At 33.1% G+C, this 20,659-nt stretch overlaps 2 protein-coding genes across 2 annotated transcripts; one reads left to right on the top strand and one right to left on the bottom strand.

Moving 5' to 3' along the window:
• Positions 1-610: 610 nt before the first annotated feature.
• Positions 611-1,586, top strand: LOC120158852 (zinc-finger homeodomain protein 11-like). The gene has a single exon (XM_039169586.1). The coding sequence runs from the start codon at positions 615-617 to the stop codon at positions 1,344-1,346; it is 732 nt and encodes a 243-aa protein (XP_039025517.1). The 5' UTR covers positions 611-614; the 3' UTR covers positions 1,347-1,586.
• Positions 1,587-4,409: 2,823 nt separating this feature from the next.
• On the bottom strand, positions 4,410-6,151 carry LOC120158863 (protein FEZ-like). Its single transcript, XM_039169597.1, has 3 exons — positions 5,968-6,151; positions 5,564-5,868; positions 4,410-5,126 (listed from the first exon to the last, which is right to left on the bottom strand). The coding sequence occupies exons 1-3, from the start codon at positions 6,149-6,151 to the stop codon at positions 4,410-4,412; spliced, it is 1,206 nt and encodes a 401-aa protein (XP_039025528.1).
• Between the last annotated feature and the right edge of the window lie 14,508 nt (positions 6,152-20,659).

The raw sequence follows: 20,659 nt of genomic DNA, 5'->3' as shown, positions 1-20,659 counted from the left end.
GTTTTCTATACTTAATTAAGCCTTTTATATTAAGGCTTTCTTTAATATTAAAAACGTTGGTAAGTTAATTGCCAATCGACTCCATCCTGCGAATCTTGAGCACTAATACAAGTCATTGCTTGGGTTGTAAACCAAGACATGCAATGGACTGCCCTTTTCAAAGCATAACGGTATCATAAGAAACCTAGTCAACATGAAGATGCCTGTTGGCAGAGCTCTCTGGTGTTTTGGTACTCCCCTACTGGATAGAGTATTATTTACTGCTCATAACCAACTCACACCTTAATTGGGTTAAGAAAATTTAAAGAAAGTGCAAAGGGAACGTGACTAGTGGTTCAACTTAAATTCTTTGATGACATTTGTCCTCCCTTTCTTCTGTAATTTAAATTTTTGTTGCTTAATTAGCTCCTTTGTAGCTATATAATGAATGACAGTTCTCATTATAACCACCATAATCACCTTTGCCATGCACATCATCATAATTAACCTCACAATCAAGCTTTCTTGTCTTTATCTTCACACCCATAAACTCAAAGGCATAAACCCACAAAAAGGTAAGTTCCCCACCCCTTCCTAATTCATCACGTCAAGCCATCAATCACCCCTTTTAACAAATGGAGCTAATCAACATTAAAACCGCCCATTTCCACAAGACTAGTCCTCATTTTTTTTATGAAGCAATGGTACTATCCTACAAAGAGTGCCTCAAAAACCATGCAGCTAGTTTGGGTGGACATGCCCTCGACGGTTGCGGAGAGTTCATGCCTAGCCCTTCTGCAACCCCAACCGACCCCTCCTCCTTGAAATGTGCCGCCTGTGGCTGCCACCGCAACTTCCACCGCCGTGACCCTGCTTTCATCCACCGCTTGCCACCACCGCCTAATGGTAGCTCTAGTCCAAGCCCAACCCATAGCCCTACCCCACCCTCACCTGTGCCATACTCTTACTACACTTCTGCACCACGGCACATGCTGCCGGCCTTGATTGAGTACCATCATCACCTCGGCAACTCCAACCCAAGGATAAAGAACAACAACAACAACAACAACCACCCAAGTGGGAGAAAGAGGTCAAGAACAAAGTTTAGCAAGGAACAGAAAGAAAAGATGCATGCTTTTGCTGAGAGGCTTGGTTGGAGAATGCAAAAGAGTAAAGAAAGACAGATAGAAGAGTTTTGCTATGAAGTTGGGGTTGATAGAGGTGTTTTCAAGGTTTGGATGCACAACAACAAGAACAGTTTTAACATAAAAGATATATTAGGAGTTGGTAATCTCAATCTTCTCGACAACAAGAATAACAATCAAGAGAATGGCAATGCTGTTGATAAAGGGTCTTCTGCTTCTTAATTCAGGCGAAAAAAGAATGCGAAATATGATAGGTATTATTGCTGCTCTGTTACATTTGTGGGGGTTAACTTTTGTTATTTTATGTTGTTTTTTCTGATTAGTAAAGGAATTACTAGTGATGGCAGATGAAAGAGGAAGTAAACAGAGGATATGACTTGTACGGATGACAGTTAAAGAGATTTAATTTGTCATTGTTAATTGATCTTTAGACATATTATAACATAAATTCTTTGTCCTCTACCTCTGAGTTGATCGTTCCCTTTCTCTTCCTTCTCATTATCTCTTGTTTATGTTGCTTTTAAGATTCTTCCATTTTCTTATAATCTGTCCAAAAACTGCTGGTTCCCCCCTAATTCTGGGTATCATCAAATAGGATAAATAGGTCCTATGCGTATGGTACTGTTGACTTTCATTCATTTATTCAATGGAGAATTCCTTATTTTGAAGCAAAATATTTGTTCTTTGCTGTATGTTTGTATTGTTCACAAATAATGGCTCTATCTCTAGTTCCTTACTAATCTGAAGACTATATCTTTTCATGATTTTATTAACCTTTTGACAATGAAGACACATCCATTGTAATTGCTTAAAGGTGAGATTTATAAGAAGAATAATTTTTCTTTTTTACTATTAAATTCGCTCAATCATGAGAATAATATTTTCTTTTACTGTTCAAGTTGCTTAATCGAGTCCTATATTATTGGATATATTTGTTCTCATTTAATATAAACCGGTCTGTTTTCATATGTTAGCTGATCTTTAAAGGTAAACAGGGTTTGATGAATGGAAGGTTAGGTGCAATAAAATAGTACTTTGAATTCAGCCCGCGTTCCTTTTCTGCGTTTAGTTAACTTAACGAAAGTGCATAATCATAAGCAGCGTACCAAAGTTTCTAATTCTAATTAATTAGAGCTTATAATAAGAGTTCCTTTTAAAAATATTCATGTATTATTTTATTAATTACGTTTGTGGAATATAATATAATTTATTTAGTTGTCAAAACTTTAACCGATCCACTTGTTAACGACAAGGTGCATTTTCTTTTTGGCAGCCTTAAAAGATAAAACAAAACATGGATGGGCTCAAATTTTTTATATACAAACAGTACATCTTGCATGGAGAAGGGGGTGCGATATCATCATTGTCACGACTTAGGAACCCAGACCCTAAAGCCGGTCCAAATATTTAGTTGCCTGGATATTGATGGTCCACATGGACCGGCGTCTTGATATAAAATAGGGTTCTGTTGGAGAAGAAAACCAACACACGTATTTACGTTAGATTTACAAGGGAGATGATGACTAGACAGACTCTTCTCCCACACCCCAACTCCAATTATGTTGTTCAGAATCCGTATTGGTACAGACAGTATTGACATTATGCAGACACTAGGAAGTCTATAACTATTTGTTGACAACATCAACCACTCATGTATGTGGCATGCATATGGTAGGATCTTCTCCATAGAAAGAGACAACTCGTTTAGATATCTGGAGGTAGTTTAATAGAATTCACAGAAAGAGACTACTTCTAAGAGCTAAAGGAAAGGGACACAGATGTCCATTGCGTTTCTCAATTTCAACAAAAACATCAAAATAGGTAGGCTCAGGCTCCCCTTCAACTGACCGCTTAATCATGTCTCTAGGCAAAACTGATCCCCTTTCAATACTTTTTTTTCCCTCAGCAAATTTGTGTTTATTTAATGTAAATTTCACACCGATCGCGAGCTTCATATAAAACTATCTTATGTCTAGTCGGAGAAAAAGAGTACATCACGAAACGGTAAAGGCAGTAAAAGAATACTTCAAAAAACATACTGCCGCTATTTGACAGATTACACAACACAGACCAAGCCAAAGAAATTATCACGCTAGAGGATCCAAAAAACAGCTTTAAACAATTCTTGTCATTTTAATCCGACCTTAGCAAGAATCACAAACTGAACTTCTTCTACGAAACTTGCCGTTCGATCTATCACTTCAAACGTCTCCCAATATGACATCCTAGAAAAGAAATAACTAAAAAGCAAGAAAGTGAAATCTTTTTTTCTTAAATACTTATGCCATATAACTATTGCTGTGTGACCATGTATGTTGGTGCTCTGCCTTGTAGTGAACACAAATGAGCACATCAAGGAATTGTAGTTGTCAGATATTAGTTGGTAGATTATGTAGGCATGTCATTCGTCATATTAAAAGAAAATAATTGTTGGGAAGATATGAAATTTTGAAAACTTCGAGAAATTCCAAAAAAATATGAAAGTTGGAGGCCTCATTTACTATGTACTTGTAATCAGTTGTGAATATGTCTTAAATGATTATATTCATGAAATAGCCTTCGGTTAAGATTTGGGCTTCAATACTAATAATAAGACCAATAAGTCAGCCTGTTTAAGCCCGAAAGCCACAATCTCATTTAACCATTAAAAATAGTATATACCATATACCTTGATCACATCTGAAGTTACAATTTGACAAAAATTATGGATCTATTAATCAAATCCCACTTAATTTATGAAATATAAGCTTCATAATTTCCATAATACTATTTCACATCTCTATCAAAACAACTAAGCAAAGTGAAAATAATGATAAAGTAGACATATATATTCCAATGTTTTAAATGTATTAATGTATTTGATAATATTATCCATATGTAAGTAATGTTTTTTTAATCACATTGATATCTTACCTATTAATTGATTAATCTAGATCGATTACTGTAAGATCCATTACGAGGGTAACTTACTAATTTAATTATTTCATTCACAACATCAAGATTAACACCTCTAATCTTGTTTAAGAGATATAGTGCCTTATATTCTACCACACCAACTTATTGTTAGTATATGTAAGTGTTGTTGGTTCAGTATTAACCTTGTTAGCGTTAATTTTTTATAAATATTTTAGAGAGTTGATTTGATTGTGTTTAAGCACAATTATCCTTTACTTGAAACAATAAAACTTTCATTCTCAAAATAATGAAACAATTTAATATGCCTACAACACAATTCTACACGTTGATTTCTAAACCGGGAGAAGTTTTCACACTTCGTAAAGTACATCAAGTGTGACACTTGGTCGAGGAAAAACTTGTTGACATCTCACTATAACATGAAGAATCCCAAGGCATGCTTGGCTTCCAAGCGTCCGCCACACTCATTGGAAAAGGCAAACCGAAGGGAAATCCAATGGATCGAACAACATCCCACTGATCATCAACATGGGTGACAGTGCAATGATCATCATTATTGATAACCATGCTCCCTTGCGTCTCATGGGGCAAAGCCCCTGAAGAGAAGCCGCCATTGCAATGATCTTGTGATCCACCATCAAAGTAATCTCCAAGCGCGGAAGATGACATGTTTAGCAACAAAGAAGTAACATCAACTGCCGATCGCGCCGGCGGTGAGGTTTGATCGATAGGTGCAAAAATAAGGCTGGTTAGGTCTCCATTGGACATGGGAAGTACTTGAGGAAGCTTCTTTGCAGCCATCTGGTTGATGATGGGCTTGTAAGGGACAAAGTCTAAAGGAGAAAAAGCAGCAGAACATGTCTGTGGTAGATCGGTGATGTTGTTAAGGTTAAACTGGACAGGTGATGAACTGGCTTTTGTTGTCAAGAGTATGTTGTCTGAAGAAAGTTGAGAACTGTTTGAACCTCTGCTAACCATATCAGATATCGACGATGTTTCGGGCATCGGAGAGACCCACGAATGACAAAGAGTTCTTTGAGCTGCGGAGTTAGTTTTCTTGAATATCCTGCATATCGCCCATGAGTCCTGCCAGAGTTTTCAAAGAAAGTTGATAAATAAAATAGAAAAATAAGTGTAAAAAGAGATATAATCTCAAAATTGTTTCTAACATGATAAATACTCATTTTGCTCATCATTTTTTTTCTGAAACATTTTGCTCTAAGGTTTTATTTTAAGGCAAAAATACTCCTAATATTTGACTAATAGTCACTTTTGTTTTGAAATATTTTGTTTTTGGTATCTATTTTAGGGTAAAAGAGACTTTTTCTTAACATTAAATGTTGACTAACAATTTACATCTATAATGATTTGATTTTTTATCTTAGAATAAAATGTTGAGGTTAAAATATTTTAAAAAATGAATATGAGTGAAAATAACAATTTTACTAAACGTGAGTATTTTTTGACGTTAAAAACAAACAGAGAAGTTTGAAAGAAGGTGGGGGTGTTCTGCGATGGTTTACATTGGCAGGAAGGCATTTGTCAAGGTATCTCTTTGGTGGTGCAGAGTCGGTGAGAGATGGTAGCCTAAACTCATGCATCATCCAATCAGTTTTCACCCCTTTGGCTGCTCGACCTTTGTAGAAAACAAGAGATTTCTTCAACCCAATGCACTTGGTGGTGCCTTCCGACGAATAGATGGGGCGGTCAGTTCCTGTGGCTTTCCAAAATCCAGCCCCGGTTACTCGGTTTGGCCTCGCACTATTCCTGTATTTCCTGTCCCTTGGGCAGTAGAAATACCACTCTTTCTCCCCGGTGGCTGCCAGTTCTTGATAGAAAAAAAAGAAACAAGCGTCAGTTTCCAATCTAACAGAGTTTCAGTTTTACTGTAAAACAAGTATGGATTTAGCCTATAGGGTTAACTTACTTGGAAGGTCCCATGGATCATATTTATAGATGTCCAGTTGCTTAATCAGCTCTATTGAGAGAGGACGCTGCTGAATCTTTCTTTTCAGATAAAACCCAACAAGCTCTTCATCGGTTGGATGAAACCTGAACCCTGGTAGCATGACTTCTTCCATTTTATCACTATCACTTATTCTCTCATCCATTTCTTCTTGGTCAAACTAAACACTAGAGGAAAGACTGAAGACTAAGAAACTCAAGAACAGCTTGACAATGAAGCAAACTCTAAGAAACAAGCATGGTTTAAATAAAAAGAGAGATTGAAGTTGAACTGAGACTGAAAGGCCTTGAGTTGAGAGTTAAGTTTTCACTTAATTTGAAGGCAATATATGCTACCTGAAGAGGGGTCTTCCCCCCCCCCGAAGGATCAGCCGCTTTTTTTGGTGACTTTTGAAAGGAGTGTACTGTGTATGTGTTTAGCGAGGATCGGTAGTCTCACTAATGAAGAGCGGCAAACGCTTGTTATTTAAAAAAGGCTAAACTACATATATGTTCCTCCGACTATAAAAAGTTATAAAATGATTATACGATTATTTATATATTTCAAATTCGTCATTTTCTGTTAAAAAATTGATGGTCATGTGAGTTAGATGTTAATATGTTAATTGCGATATAATAAAATAATATTTTAATGATGTCTACAGGCATCTTTGTTGCTTTCAAGCACTAGTTTGACAACATAATATAAACGAAGAATTGATCCATAAAATAGAGCTCAAATGATTTTAGGATCAAATTTTCTCATATTTCAATCAATAGGTTAACGTTCAAACCAGACGACCATTATTTTTTAACAAAAAATGACAAATTTGGAACATATAAATAGTCTAGTGATCATTTTATAACTTTTAATAGTAGAGAGACTAACAAAAAAAAAGTCCTATATATGAGGACCATTCTTTTAATTTTAATAATAGGGTACTAAATAAAACAACACTATAATTGTAGACCTTTTATACTTTAGCCTTATTAAAAAGGAAATTTACTATTACAAGAACAAATACCAAGAAGTGAAACCCAAGTCAGGAAATTGGATTTAATTCTACAAGGAGACTCTTCCTTTTTTCTTACTGTGAATGTTTGTTTAATGAAGGATCTCAAGGAAGATGCATTATCAGCAGCACCTGGGGATACCAACCCTGCAAATGTTTTTTAATAAAAATCCAAGTTGAAGTCAAGACAAAAGAAATCACAAAATATCATGGTTTTGGGGTTTGAATTTGGAACCAACTCAAAATGAACAAAGCTGAAACATATAATATGCATTTCGAGTGTAAAAAATCCAATGCCAATGTTAGTATTATTCTAATGATTTTAGGGTTTATCTCAGAATCCAACAATTCAGTTTCTATTCCATTCCCCGGAGCTTCTATTCCACTGACTCGGTCAGATTTTATAATATTTACTATTTCGTATATGCACAGCGATGAACATGTGATGATTAATCTAGTTTAACATGGACTACTTGCCCTAAGTGGGAACATAGACTATATATATATATATATATGTGTTGACCATCTTTTTGAAAATTAACACACACCTAACTTCCAGAGTTAATTACAAATTCAAACTCCTAAAAACCAAATCAATTGACTTTCTGGAAATATATAGCTGTAAGATTACTTAAAACCTAATGCTTTCGCAATTAACCATGTTTATGATTCATAAACCATTTCATATGCATCTGGACTCTTAAGTAGTTTACTTTTGAGAAAATATTTTTTTAGGGTAAAGTACACTAATGGTCCCCTAACTATAGGGCACTACTTTGTTAAGTCACTGACTATTAAAAGGTACAAAATGGTCCATCAATTATAGGACGTTACTTTTTTAGTCTCTCGACTATTAAAAGTTACAAAATGTTCACCCGACTATTCATATATTTCAAATTCGTCATTTTTGTTAAAAAAAATGACAACAATCCTGGACTTTAACCTGCTGATTGGAATATGATAAAATCTGATATCAAAATCTCAAACGACTATCATATCTCAATTAGTATGTTAACGTCCAGCTTAGAAGACCATCACCTTTTTAACAAGAAAGATGAGTTTGGAACATAGGAATAATCAAATGATCATTTTGTAACTTTTAATAGTCGAGGCACTCAACAAAATAATGCCCTATAGTTAGGGATGAGCAAAAATCAACTCGACTCGAAAAATTGATTTTTTTTTTTCATTTTTGAGTTATTCGAGTCAACTCGAATTATCAATTCAGTTTACAAGTTCGAGTCGAGTTGAAATTTGGAAATTTCGAGTTACTCGAAAATACAAAAATTTGACTAAGTATTTTGATAGTTTTACGATTAAATCCCTGATTTCATTATTCCTTCAATTCATTCTTTATTTTAAGTTCGTTTTTTACCAAAATTGAACCACATGCTCCTAAACTATTATAGAATACATATATACTTTCAATTCCTCTTTTTGATAAAAAATTTTCTATTTTTCAATTTAGTCCCTCAATTTTTTATAATTTCCTTATTTCTTCAATTCCTCTTTTATTTTATGTCCATTTGTTTTACCAAATTTGAACCACATACTCCTAAACCATGGAAGAATACGTATGCACTTTCAGTTCCTCTTTTTTATAACAAATTTTCTATTTTTTAATTTAGTCCCTCAATTTATATATAATTTCTTTATTTCTTCAATTCATCCTTTAAGTATGTTTTTACCAAATTTGAACCACGTGTTCCTAAACCATCGTATAATACATATGTACTTTCAATTTCTCTTTTTGATAACAAATTTTTATTTTTCAATTTAATCCCTCATTTTTTTTATAATTTCCTTACTTTAAGTTCGTTTTTTACCAAATTTGAACCGCATGCTCATATACCATAATAGAATATATATGTAACTTCAATTCTTACTTTTTTACGAAAAATGTAATCTCTCTCTTTTTATTTAGTCACTTAACTTTGCATTTTACTCAAATTAGTCTTTTTACTACAATTGTTTGCAAATTCTTTCTTCCCTTCAATTCATTGACTCCTTTATACTCTCAACAATATTTACCCTCAAAATACTTTCTTCAAAATAAAATGTTATGAATATATTTCTTGATTTTAGATTGTATTTGATATATTAAATAACATTTTAATGTGAAAAGAGTATAAAATATCTATATCTTATATGGTTAGAGAAAGCCAAAAAAATGGAACAAATAATAAAAATAAAATTAGTATAGAAACTCGAATAACTCGACTCGAAAAAATTTCAAGTTAAGTTTGAGTTGTAAAATACAACTCGTCAACTCGAATAACTCGAAATTTTTTGACTCGATCGAATGCTCACCCCTATCTTAGTCAAAGGACCATATGTAACTTTAAATAGTCAATAAACTCAACAAGTGCCCTATTTCAAGAGATCATTTGTGTATTTTACCCAAATCTTTGCTATACCAATATCAATCAACATAAAGTTTTATATTATGATAAATCGGCAGGGTAATTTATAGTTAAGTATAATATATTATTGTTGTTGTTGTTGTTAAAATAGGATTATTAGAAAATGGTATACAATGTACTATCAAGTGATTGAAAATATAATAATTTATTTCATAATTAAAATTGTAAAAATTAAATAAGTTATTAATAAAAGAATATCTTTGATATTTACAAAGCTCAAGTTTTTCCGTAACATAATATTTTAATTATACTTGTAATTTTTAAAATTAGTTAAATTTATGCATTAAATCATTTTAGTAATCGTGTTAAATAATTATAAACCGTAAGTTTTAAATCAATAAATTATTTAATAAATAATTAATGTGTCAGTAAACAATTAAAAATAAACTGAGCCTGCACATTCTCTTAAGTTGTTACTTATAGAACGGAGGTTAACCAGACCCCTCCCCCTGCAAGATGTCCCTAATGAGCAAGGTTAACCAGACCTTATTCCAAACCTTTAGATCCTTCAACCCCAACCCCCTTGAGAATTATGGCGATAAATTCTGCTCCATCCAACCCTAGCACCACTCGCTTTAGTATCTCTATTCTTCTAGAAGAACCTATAACAAAGTTGCTCAACCTGAAGGACAACCTTAGGGATGACTAGTTGCTTGCTTTAATAGTTTTAAATACTAAAAATGAATACTTGTGTAACACCCATTATCTGTATAATTATACCTATACAGATTATATATGTTATCCGAATTTCTAAAACCATTTAATAGTTCAAAAGCGATTTAAAATTATTTTCTTGAAATGGTAATTGTTATTATAAAAATATCATATCATATAATTCATGTTTCGTTGTAACCAATTTAATTCAAACGATTTTTTTATGAATAGAGAACAGTAATAGTGAACAATACCCGTGAACAGTGGGAGAATCGGTTCCCATTTTACATTTTGGAAAATTTGCTAAAACGTGGTTACTGTTCATTGCTACAGTAACTACAATAACTGCTACAGTAACTCCGAAAATATATATATAAGTTCATAAAATTCCATTTTGTTTCCAATTTTGTTCAACAAAGCAAATAAAACATAATAATTACATGCCACTAATTAATTCTACATTACATCTTAGGATGTCTTACCGATATAGAAATATATTTCTTGATGCTTGATCTCGCTTTATACTCCTTATTCCACTACTGCCTTTTTACCTACGCGTGAGAATCATCACACGCTAAGTATATACTTAGTGAGACAATTAAAACAATAAACAGTGCAATACAATTCATGCATAATTTCATTATAAAAACCAAATACCTTGCAATCATATTATCTGCATATCCAATATTTTACCATGATCAAAATAATATAACTGAGTATAAAACTTCTTACCAATATACTTGCCATTAATTCATTAAGCTCGTAAGCTTAATTTCATGCTTACCATTTAGTAACCAATAATCTATAAAACCATAGACAATAGCCCAATATACAACCCTAAGGACCCTGGGTATTCGAGTAAAATACCTGCACCGTAGTGCTTAACCTGCACTAAGCTTACGCCATAGTGTTAATCCGGACAATACACATAAGGTCGTGCCCACCACCTACACTAAGCTTACGCTATAGTGCTAATTCGGACATAAACCTGCACTTAGTGTCCTTACACACTATAGTGCTAATATAAACCTGCAGCTGCTATACTCTATGGCATGTCAACTATACCCTGTCCCTCAATGACTTATTTGGGCATTAGTATATTTTATTCGATCCATCCATGGCAAAGTATATTATCAAATTTAACATTGGGCAGTTCATACCCGAAACATTCATGGTAAAATATCACATTTTTCATGATCAATGCATTTTAATTTCATACTCTGACATATCAATGTCAATTTATAAAAATTATATAAAATCATGCCGATATAAACAAGATCGACTTATCGCAAGTCTTCCTAATGATGTATAAAACATTCATGTATAATTTCATGCATGTATTGCACTCACCTTGACACTTTATATCTTTGAAAATATGTGCCTCACTATTGTCCACAATAAACCCTTTTCTATTTGACTTGCTTCGATCACAAATCAATCACGATCTGAATAAATCACAAATTCATACTATACATATGTTATCACTTATATTCTTAATACCAAAAATTCCAGCATAGCACATCAATTATGTAACACTTACACAATAATCCCTCAATTTTTTAGAATTTACGAATTGGTCTCCAACTTTTCAAAAATTGTGAAATAGTCACCAAATTTTCTAAAGCTTGTAGAATACTTCCTTCATCATTTCCAACCCATATATAATATTTCCATAATTTTTCTCACTCAAACAATCCATGACCAAAACTTAAAGAACAAGTTTTAGAAAGATTAAACATGTTCTAATCATCATACATGCTTGAATATGAATCAACTACCTCACAAACATCCATATTCATCATCAATTTCATGATCCCTTATATGAACACAAACCCTTAAATTTGGGATCTTTGAACACCAACAAGATTACCATGCAATATTGGTACCAAAAAATAGAGTTTTTCACGTATAACAATTTTCTATTTACAACTTACTCAAAATCATAAGTAAATTACTTGAAAATTGAGTTGAATCTTTCCCTTACCTTTGAAGAAAGCCCACGGCAAGCTTGGATGAGGAAGAAGCTGAAATTACTCCTCCATTATTGATAGTCTAATTAAAATAATCCAACACATGGCATAATATCACATAATGGCATTATTTTATTCAAATAAATATGAAATTCCATTTTTGCCATTAATGAATCTCCATATTCACCATAAAACCTATACACCTCATCCGTATCATCTTTCAAAGTCAAAGATGAAATATTTTGACTTTGATTTACGAAAATTCCCATGAATTTTCAAAAATTGCATTTTAGTCACTAAATTCCACTGTTCCGATTAAATCTGAAAAATTGTACATTTCCAAACCAAATTTCTCTGATCCAAAATATTACAACAACATTTCCAACCATTTTATAACATCCTTCAAATTTTTGTAAAATTCCAATTCAATCTGAAATTACTGATTCCTTACCGAACTTTAATCCTTTCTCATTTTTCTTTACTAAAATTCCAAATCCAAAATATGATTTTCATAAAACTCCACTCTCAAGAGTAAACTATCTATTTATGAAATAAAATTATTTTTAGGAACTTTATCAATTAATTCCCTAAAATTTCTTCCTAGTTTTATACTTTGACCATCAAACTTTCAAAAGTTACATTTTGGTCACTAATAAAAATTTGGGGTATTACACCTTCTATGAGCCTTCCCAGCATACGACAGATTCCTAGTAGCCCAAGTCCGAAATCTAGCCTCTATCTTGTCAAACAATGGCTTACACTCAGCAAAAAAAGCTTCCTAGTAACCAAGGACACCCATGTATCTAACAGACAACTTTCCAATACAAAATCCAATATCTTCAACAATAGCGTGCAACTCAGCTCTAGGGACACCTTCAGCATACAACTCACTCTTGGCCGGAAAAAATTTAATCCCCGAGAATTGGTAAAACTGCTGCAACACCATCTAAATATCCATCACTGAATCATACTTACCCTTTGAAAAGATCAAGAGATCATCCGCAAAGCAAATGAGTGAGCCTAATCTAATGATATTTAGTGTGAAATTGAAACAAACGATTAACAGCCGCCACATCCAACATCTGAGACAACACATTCATAGTTAACACAAACAGATAGGGGGAGAGGGAATCCCTATGTCTGATCCCTGTATCACCATCAAAATAACCAAACAGATCATCATTCAAAGTAACAGAAAACTTCAGATTAGTGACAGAACTACGAATCCAACCATAGTGATACAGGGAACTTCTAAAGCCTCTAAAATATCAAACAAAAATCCTCAATGGACAGAATGAAAAGCCTTATGAATGTCCACCTTAAGGGCACACCAAGAAGAAAAGGCCGACTCATTGTAACCCTTCACCAACTCCTACGCCACCAAGGTATTGTCAATGATATTTCTACCTCGTATGAAGACACTTTAACGACGGGTGATTACCTCATACAAGAACCAATACAACCTCCCAGCAACAATTCTAGTGATACACTTATACACCATATTGCAAGAGGAGATAGCCTTGAACTCTATCATAGAACTGGGGACCTTAGGAAGCAAGACTAAAGACGTACTATTGAAGGCAGGATGTAAATAACTAATTCTGAAAAAATGATCAACATTAGTCAAACCTTCCTCCATCACGCTCCACGCCTCTTTAAAGAAACATAAGTACAACCATCATGTCCAGGGGCTTTATCCCCATTAATACCCAACATAGAGAGATTGATCTCCTCCCTAATAACCAAGTTCCTCACAGTACTTTAGGCTTTATCAGAAAAAGAGACATTCAAAATACTCTTCAAAACATCCCTCAACCTCCAAATCATAACTACTAATTTTTTTTTTATAGAAGTCCACAACCTCTTCAACAATTTCATTCACCGCCTCTAGCAATCTACCATCCCTAGCCTTAATGCAACGAACAAATTGCCTATTTTAACGAGCACAACCATAGTGTGAAAAAAATAGTATTTTGGTCACCCTCTTAAATCCAAGATACTCTAGATTTCTACTTGCAGAAGCTCTCTTCAGCCACCTGGAGAGCCTACAGTTCAACAGTGTCGTAACATCCCAAAAAATTGAAAAAATAATTTTAGGATTCGTTCGAACTAAATTGGATTTTCCTTTAGAAATTGAAAAAAATGATTCAAGGGAATTATCACCAATATTTATTTAGGGTGTGATTGGATCACCAAAAAATATTTCTTTTATTTTAATAAAATTTAAATTTAAAAATGATTAAAACAACTTTTGGTCTACTTTCCAAAAAAAAAAAAAAATCGAGATTTGATTACGTGTGAGGAAGTATTAGCATACCCACAACATCTAGAAATCAATATCTAGTTGATTAATTATTGTCTTTGTAATGGAATTTATGACTTCAAATTTTAATTTATTTAATGGTGCCATTTTCAATTGAATAAATACAATGTTATTTAACCATCTAAAATTCTAGAGAGAAAAATTAACAATTCGTTGCATTTAACTAGAGAGTTAACCCCCTAATATGAAGTAGGACAATGCCCACTCTTTTCCAACCAAAGCAATGAATTACCAATATCTCTTCTTAGGAACTTAAGTTTTCTAAGGTAAAATGAAAACGTTTCAGCATTCCAAACCGAGGAGAAATACTCCCTAATATGAAATAGAGCGATGGTTTTTTCTTTCCTGAAAAGAATTAAGAAACACTGGTATTTTTCCTTACAATTAAATGTTGATTTTATTCACAATGAGCCTATGCGACAAAAAACAATTTATTAATAAAAATATCAAGCCTTTAAGATAGATGAAGGATATTCAAATACTTACAAATATCAAAACTAGATCATCAAATAGGGTCTAACAATCTATCCTTGTTAAATTTAAATATAACAATATCACATTTTCTACCCACCCTCATGATTGATTTTAATACGTTGCCATTTTATTTAGTTTCATTAAAGAATATTTATTTATTTTAAATTATCATAATTAGACTACTAGTTAAATTAGAACAACCATTTTCGATAATTTAAAATAACTAAATATTACATTTTAATCAGATAATGAAAAGATCGAGTTATGTTTATGAGACTATCATGCTTATATAATTGAAAATGTCATGAAATTAAATCTATATATATATAATCAATATGTTTACACATATACACAAAATACATACATACATATAGAGTAACAAATTAATGTCATGTAATATACAAAAGTATGCTTAATAAACATAAAAATTATAAAAAAATAAAAAAAATTTAAATAAAAAGAAAACTTTTATTAAGTTAAAAAAAAAACCAAAACTCAAAGAAAATGAATTAAAAAAATAGGCAGCAAAACTGAAGGAAGAAGAATGTAAATCGAAACGAAAATTTAAATCAATTGAGAAACAAATTGAAGTAAAATAAAAAATTTTAAACTCTATAAACATGAAAAACAATCAAAATAGTTTAAGCAAAGAAATGGTTTGTAAAAAAATTCAAAAAATAAAGAAAATAAATTTTTCGATGACACATAATCAAATAAAATAAAAAAAATTAAACTAAAAATATTCAAAAAAAAACAAATGGGTGGAAATAAAGATAAATAAAAAATAGGAAAATGATTAAAATGAATTAAATAAAAATTGAAATTTTGATTTAAAGATTCACCAACAATTTTCATTGAAAGATATCGAGAAAGGTCAAATAAAAAATCTCTTTTGAAAATCTCATTCCTATTCATTGATGCTCTCTTCTTTGATGGATTTTTCAAATTAAAACCAGACTAAGATCGACCGAAACAACAAGAACACAAATGGCATAAAATAAAAAATAATAAAAAAGGAGAAATTGCCGGTTTCCACTGAGAAACCTCAAGAAATATTAAATTTAGAGAAAATCTATTTGAAAACATTTTCCCTTGTTCATCGGTTCCCCCTTCCAACATTGTTTTTGAAAAAGAAATGTTAAGATTGATCAAAAAGACAAGAACACAAGCGTAATAAAATAAAAAAGAAAAACCTTTAAATGAAATTTCTCGTTTATTTCTTTCATTCTTCGGATTACAATCCTTCGAGTGATTCATCTTTTTTCCTCTCCTTTTTTCTCCAGAAATGAAAAGTGAGAAACCTCAAGAAATATTAGATTTAGAGAAAATCTATTTGAAAACATTTTCCCTTGTTCACCGGTTCCCTCCCAACATTGTTTTTGAAAAAGAAAAGTTAAGATTGATCAAAAAGACAAGAACAAAAGCGTAATAAAATAAAAAAGAAAAACCTTTAAATAAAATTCTCGTTTATTTCTTTCATTCTTCAGATTGCAATCCTTCGAGTGATTCATCTTTTTTCCTCTCCTTTTTTCTCCAGAAGTGAAAAGTGAATTCTATTATTTTCTATGTGTTTAATGAGATGGAGAATGCCTCTAATTATCATTGAGCCTCCTCACATCCAATGGTCAAGATCATTTAGATCAACGACTAAGATCAAATCATATCTATACAATCCTTATATTAAGGAATTTAAATCAATCATATCAATGCATTTCATAGATAGACAATTACATAGGATATGGGAATAAATCCAAAAGAAATTTTTGAATTAGCATTAAATCTATGATTTTATTCCCATTCAAACTAAATTAATTGGAAAAAATTAGGAATTACAAGAAGACAACTTCATCTCTTCCCTATGCAGAGCATCAATAACCTCTACCCCTAAATTATACATTTGAACCTTCTCTTACTCAGCCAGCTTATCCTTAATCCTTACCAAAATTAGAGTTGTTGAACTGATTTAATGACCATTTTAATCTCTTAAACTTAAGGAAAGAATAGTCATAGGATTACTCTCCTCCATCGACCGACTCTGAGACTCCTCCTCCATCTTCAAGAACTCAAGGTGTTTAGAGCAAAAATTCAAAAAACTAAAAGACTTAGCATAAAAATAGTTGCCCTATTCAAATTAACCATAATAAGGTAATGGTTCGTGACCCCATAGCTAACACCTCAACCAATGAGTGAGAAAAATACCAAAACCAAGCAGAGTTAACCATATCCTTATCCAATTTCCTCAAAAGTGGCATATCCTCTTAATGATTAAATCGAGAGAAAAGATGACCAGAGAAAGGGAGCTAAGGGAAAGGAGAAGCTCACCTTGAGTTTAACCTTGAGCACTTTTAGCAGCTTAGGGATCAAAGGTAACTCACTTCAGACTCATCTATACCATATGTAGGCTAATTAAATGTGTTTAGTTGGTTGCATGAGCTAAGTGACATTTTCATGGTATAAATTGAAAATTAGTGTTTCCAGCATGTTTATAACCTCTTTATGATCCCTTTAATTATACATAAGACTTTAAAAACAATTGGGACCCTAAGTAGGACGTTTAGAGTATAAATGTTACATTTTTCGTGCCTAAACATGTCATTTTTAGCGAGAGTTTCAGTACTAGAAGAACATTACTGATATTGTTCTTAAAATAAAGAGTAAATTCAGTAGGGAGTATCGATACCCATTCATAGAGTATCGATACTGCAAAGTCAGTCTCGATACTCATGGGTGGTATCGATATCGAGATCACTTAGCAATTACAATAGGCAATTTTGGTATCGATACCTAGGGTAATATCGATATCGGTACCGATACTCTCCATAGGGGTGTCAATACTTAGTCAATTTTAAAAAATTCGAAGCTAAAACTGGTATCTATATCAGGGGTCGGTATAGATACTCAGCGGTCAGTATCAATAATAAAGGTTTAGTATCAGTACCAACAGATAATGTTGGATAGAGAGCTTAAGAAATTAAAGAGTAGATTCTAGGAGTCTCATTTATCGAAATAAAACTACAAGTTAACTCAGAATAGTTAGAAACAACAATACATAGGATGAAATAAAACTAGCCTTGTTTGACACTCAGACATAGTCAGGACACCCTAGTCACTCTAGTAGATACAATTGTACAGTAGGATATCCCCATCAGTGCTAAGGCACATATTGCTAGCTAGGAGTAGACTCCCCAAGATTCGACGGAGTGAGTTGGACGAGTATATTTTTTTATGAGGATTTCATATCTCACCTAGAGTATCTTCGGGTATTCAGGCAGACTAGAGGGGTGTGTGAACTCCGAGATGCAGAATCCCTCAGTCGCACCATGATGTCCACCATAATATAGTATACCAATATCTTTTATGCCCTTTACATATGCCATCAACTAGCGTATTTAATGAATGCATATAGTATAATACAATTTTTAGTGAGGCACTGAGTTCACAATCTTAGTGTTTGGAATGTGTTTCCATGCACAATTTAAGAGATCATTCATGGGGAGTTATCGTCATCAGGCATTCCAATACAGAAAACCAGAGCAACCGAGTATTTCAGAGTATGTCTTGAGTCACTTTTAGAGGGCGTGTACTATTATGGACAATTGTATATATTCAGTCATAACTCTTTATTTAACTCAATATTGTATTATTTTGAATATTTTGGTAGCTCCTCGTACTTGTAAACTCAGTTGTTTTGATTTTCATTATTATTCTGATGGGCGATTTTGCCAAACAACTGACATTCAGTTATTTTAAGAGAAAATTTTTGGGTTAGCTACTTAGGTGGTCCCATGTAACATCGTGATCCATTGATTTTCGGGTCGGACTGGATTAGGGTGTTATACTACCTACCGCTAGGCGAAGTTCTTCTTCCAAATACCAACCATATTATTTTTCTTAACTCGTGTTTCAAGCAGACAAACACAATCAATATTTAACTTTCTATTCTTGAAAACAACACCACACTATTTAAGGGGGTCATTAAACCCCTTAGTGTTCTAAGACATTAATTTCATGAGGAAGACACAATCAATATTTAACTTTCTATTCTTGAAAACAACACCACACTATTTAAGGGGGTCATTAAACCCCTTAGTGTTCTAAGACATTAATTTCATGAGGAAGGCAAGGAAACTTCCACCCCCATAAGACCTTTACTTCTTTTTATCCAATTTCTTCTTCATCTTCTATTGTTACTTTTTCTTCAAAATCTGCATTAAAACAGTCACTTCTTGTGCGACAAATCTTTGTTTCTTATCCTCAACATCCTTAGAATTAGACGTCTGAAGGTCAAAGGTAGATGCCTCACCCTAACTCTTATGCACCACCTTGCATATCCTTAAAACAACCCCTTCAACATTTAATGAAGCCAATCGAGTATAGGAATCAACAAGAACAAATACCCTTGGATATTTGTAGGTCCCTCTCCAACCTTCTCAATACCCCCCAACAATATCCCTAACCTTATCTAACACAACCTATCCCACTTTAAAATGAACAACAAGATCAAGAGTCTGAACCTATAAAGCACGGGGACGACAAAGGAGTCTCGTTTCAAGTACCCGATTTATTTATGGCACAGGGACAGTACGGGGACGACTGGGGTACATACCCGGGATGTGCCATGGTGGTAGGGTATGGCTGATCGAATTTGAGGATGATCAGAGCTTATTTGGGGATGTTTTGAGGATGTCCCCAGGGGTAATTTTGTTTGTTTCTCGAGAAAATTATGGAAAAAAGATGTTCTATTGATGGATGTAGGGTTGGCTTTGTTGAGACTGAAAGAGAAAGTGGTGAATAATCAATTTGGTGCTTTGTGGGATTGGAAGAAAGAAGATGGAGAAGTTTACCATTATTCCTGGTTTGGTGTCCAGTGCTCTGATGATGACAAAGTTGTTGTTTTGTATGTATTTATTTTCCTTTTCGTGTTTGGTTACTAAGAGAAAGGAAAAAATTTGATGGATGGGATTGAAATGCAGGAACTTGAAAGATCTTTATCTTGAAGGAACATTAGCACCTGAGCTTGGAAACCTAGCTCACATTAAGTCTATGTAAGTACCTATGACTTCATTTTTACTCATATCTCTTAACTATGAAGTACGGGGACGGCAAAGGAGCCCCGTTTCTAGACTTAATATTATGATTTGAGTCTTAAGATTTGACACTTTAATATTATGAATTTTATTATTCTAGAGTTAATATTAGGGATGGGTATGGAATCTGAACATGATGGATTCCAACCCAACCCGATTGAGTCGGATTTTTTAAAAAAATTCAGGTTCGGGTCGGGTCGAGTTTTTTTAATGTGATGTTCGGGTCAGGTCGGGTTCGGGTTTAGGGTGGAAAATACCCGATCCTACCTGACCCGAAAAAAAATATATAATTTTACCTTATATATTTAGGAATAATTACAATAATACCCCTCTATATATTATTTTTTTTCAATTAAGTAATTGTTTTTATTGTTTTTTATTTCGGGTCGGGTCAGATCTCGGATCGGGTTGACCAAAACCCGACCCATGCCCATCCCTAGTTAATATTATGGTTTGAATCTTGAAATTTGACATTTTAAGGTTTGCTTATGGATTTTACTGTTCTAAATTTAATATTGTGGTTTGAGTCTTGATATTTGACTTTATTTATGAATTTTTATATATATTTATAATTTTAAAATTATTTTATATGTCGTACCCTTGCCGTCCCCATACCCTGTAATTTTAAAAAGTGTCGTTTCCCGTCTCTGTCGCCGTATCTGTCCCCGTATCCGTATCAGTGCAACATAGGTATGAACCTCTACCCCATCCAGAACACCAATATGCCCGCA

The sequence above is a fragment of the Hibiscus syriacus genome, unplaced genomic scaffold (genome assembly GCF_006381635.1).
Source record: "Hibiscus syriacus cultivar Baekdansim isolate YM2019G1 unplaced genomic scaffold, ASM638163v2 tig00111331_pilon, whole genome shotgun sequence".
NCBI classification, from domain to species: Eukaryota; Viridiplantae; Streptophyta; class Magnoliopsida; order Malvales; family Malvaceae; genus Hibiscus; species Hibiscus syriacus.
This window is presented reverse-complemented; position numbering and strand designations above follow the sequence as displayed.

Bases quoted from the DNA above. Each gene is read 5' to 3' on its own strand.
- LOC120158852 (XM_039169586.1), top strand. From the start codon at position 615: ATGGAGCTAATCAACATTAAAACCGCCCATTTCCACAAGACTAGTCCT.
- LOC120158863 (XM_039169597.1), bottom strand. From the start codon at position 6,151: ATGGATGAGAGAATAAGTGATAGTGATAAAATGGAAGAAGTCATGCTA. The intron at 5,869-5,967 runs GTAAGTTAACCC...TTTTCTATCAAG, and splicing joins TGATCCATGGGACCTTCCAA to AACTGGCAGCCACCGGGGAG. The intron at 5,127-5,563 runs GTAAACCATCGC...AAACTCTGGCAG, and splicing joins ACAAATGCCTTCCTGCCAAT to GACTCATGGGCGATATGCAG.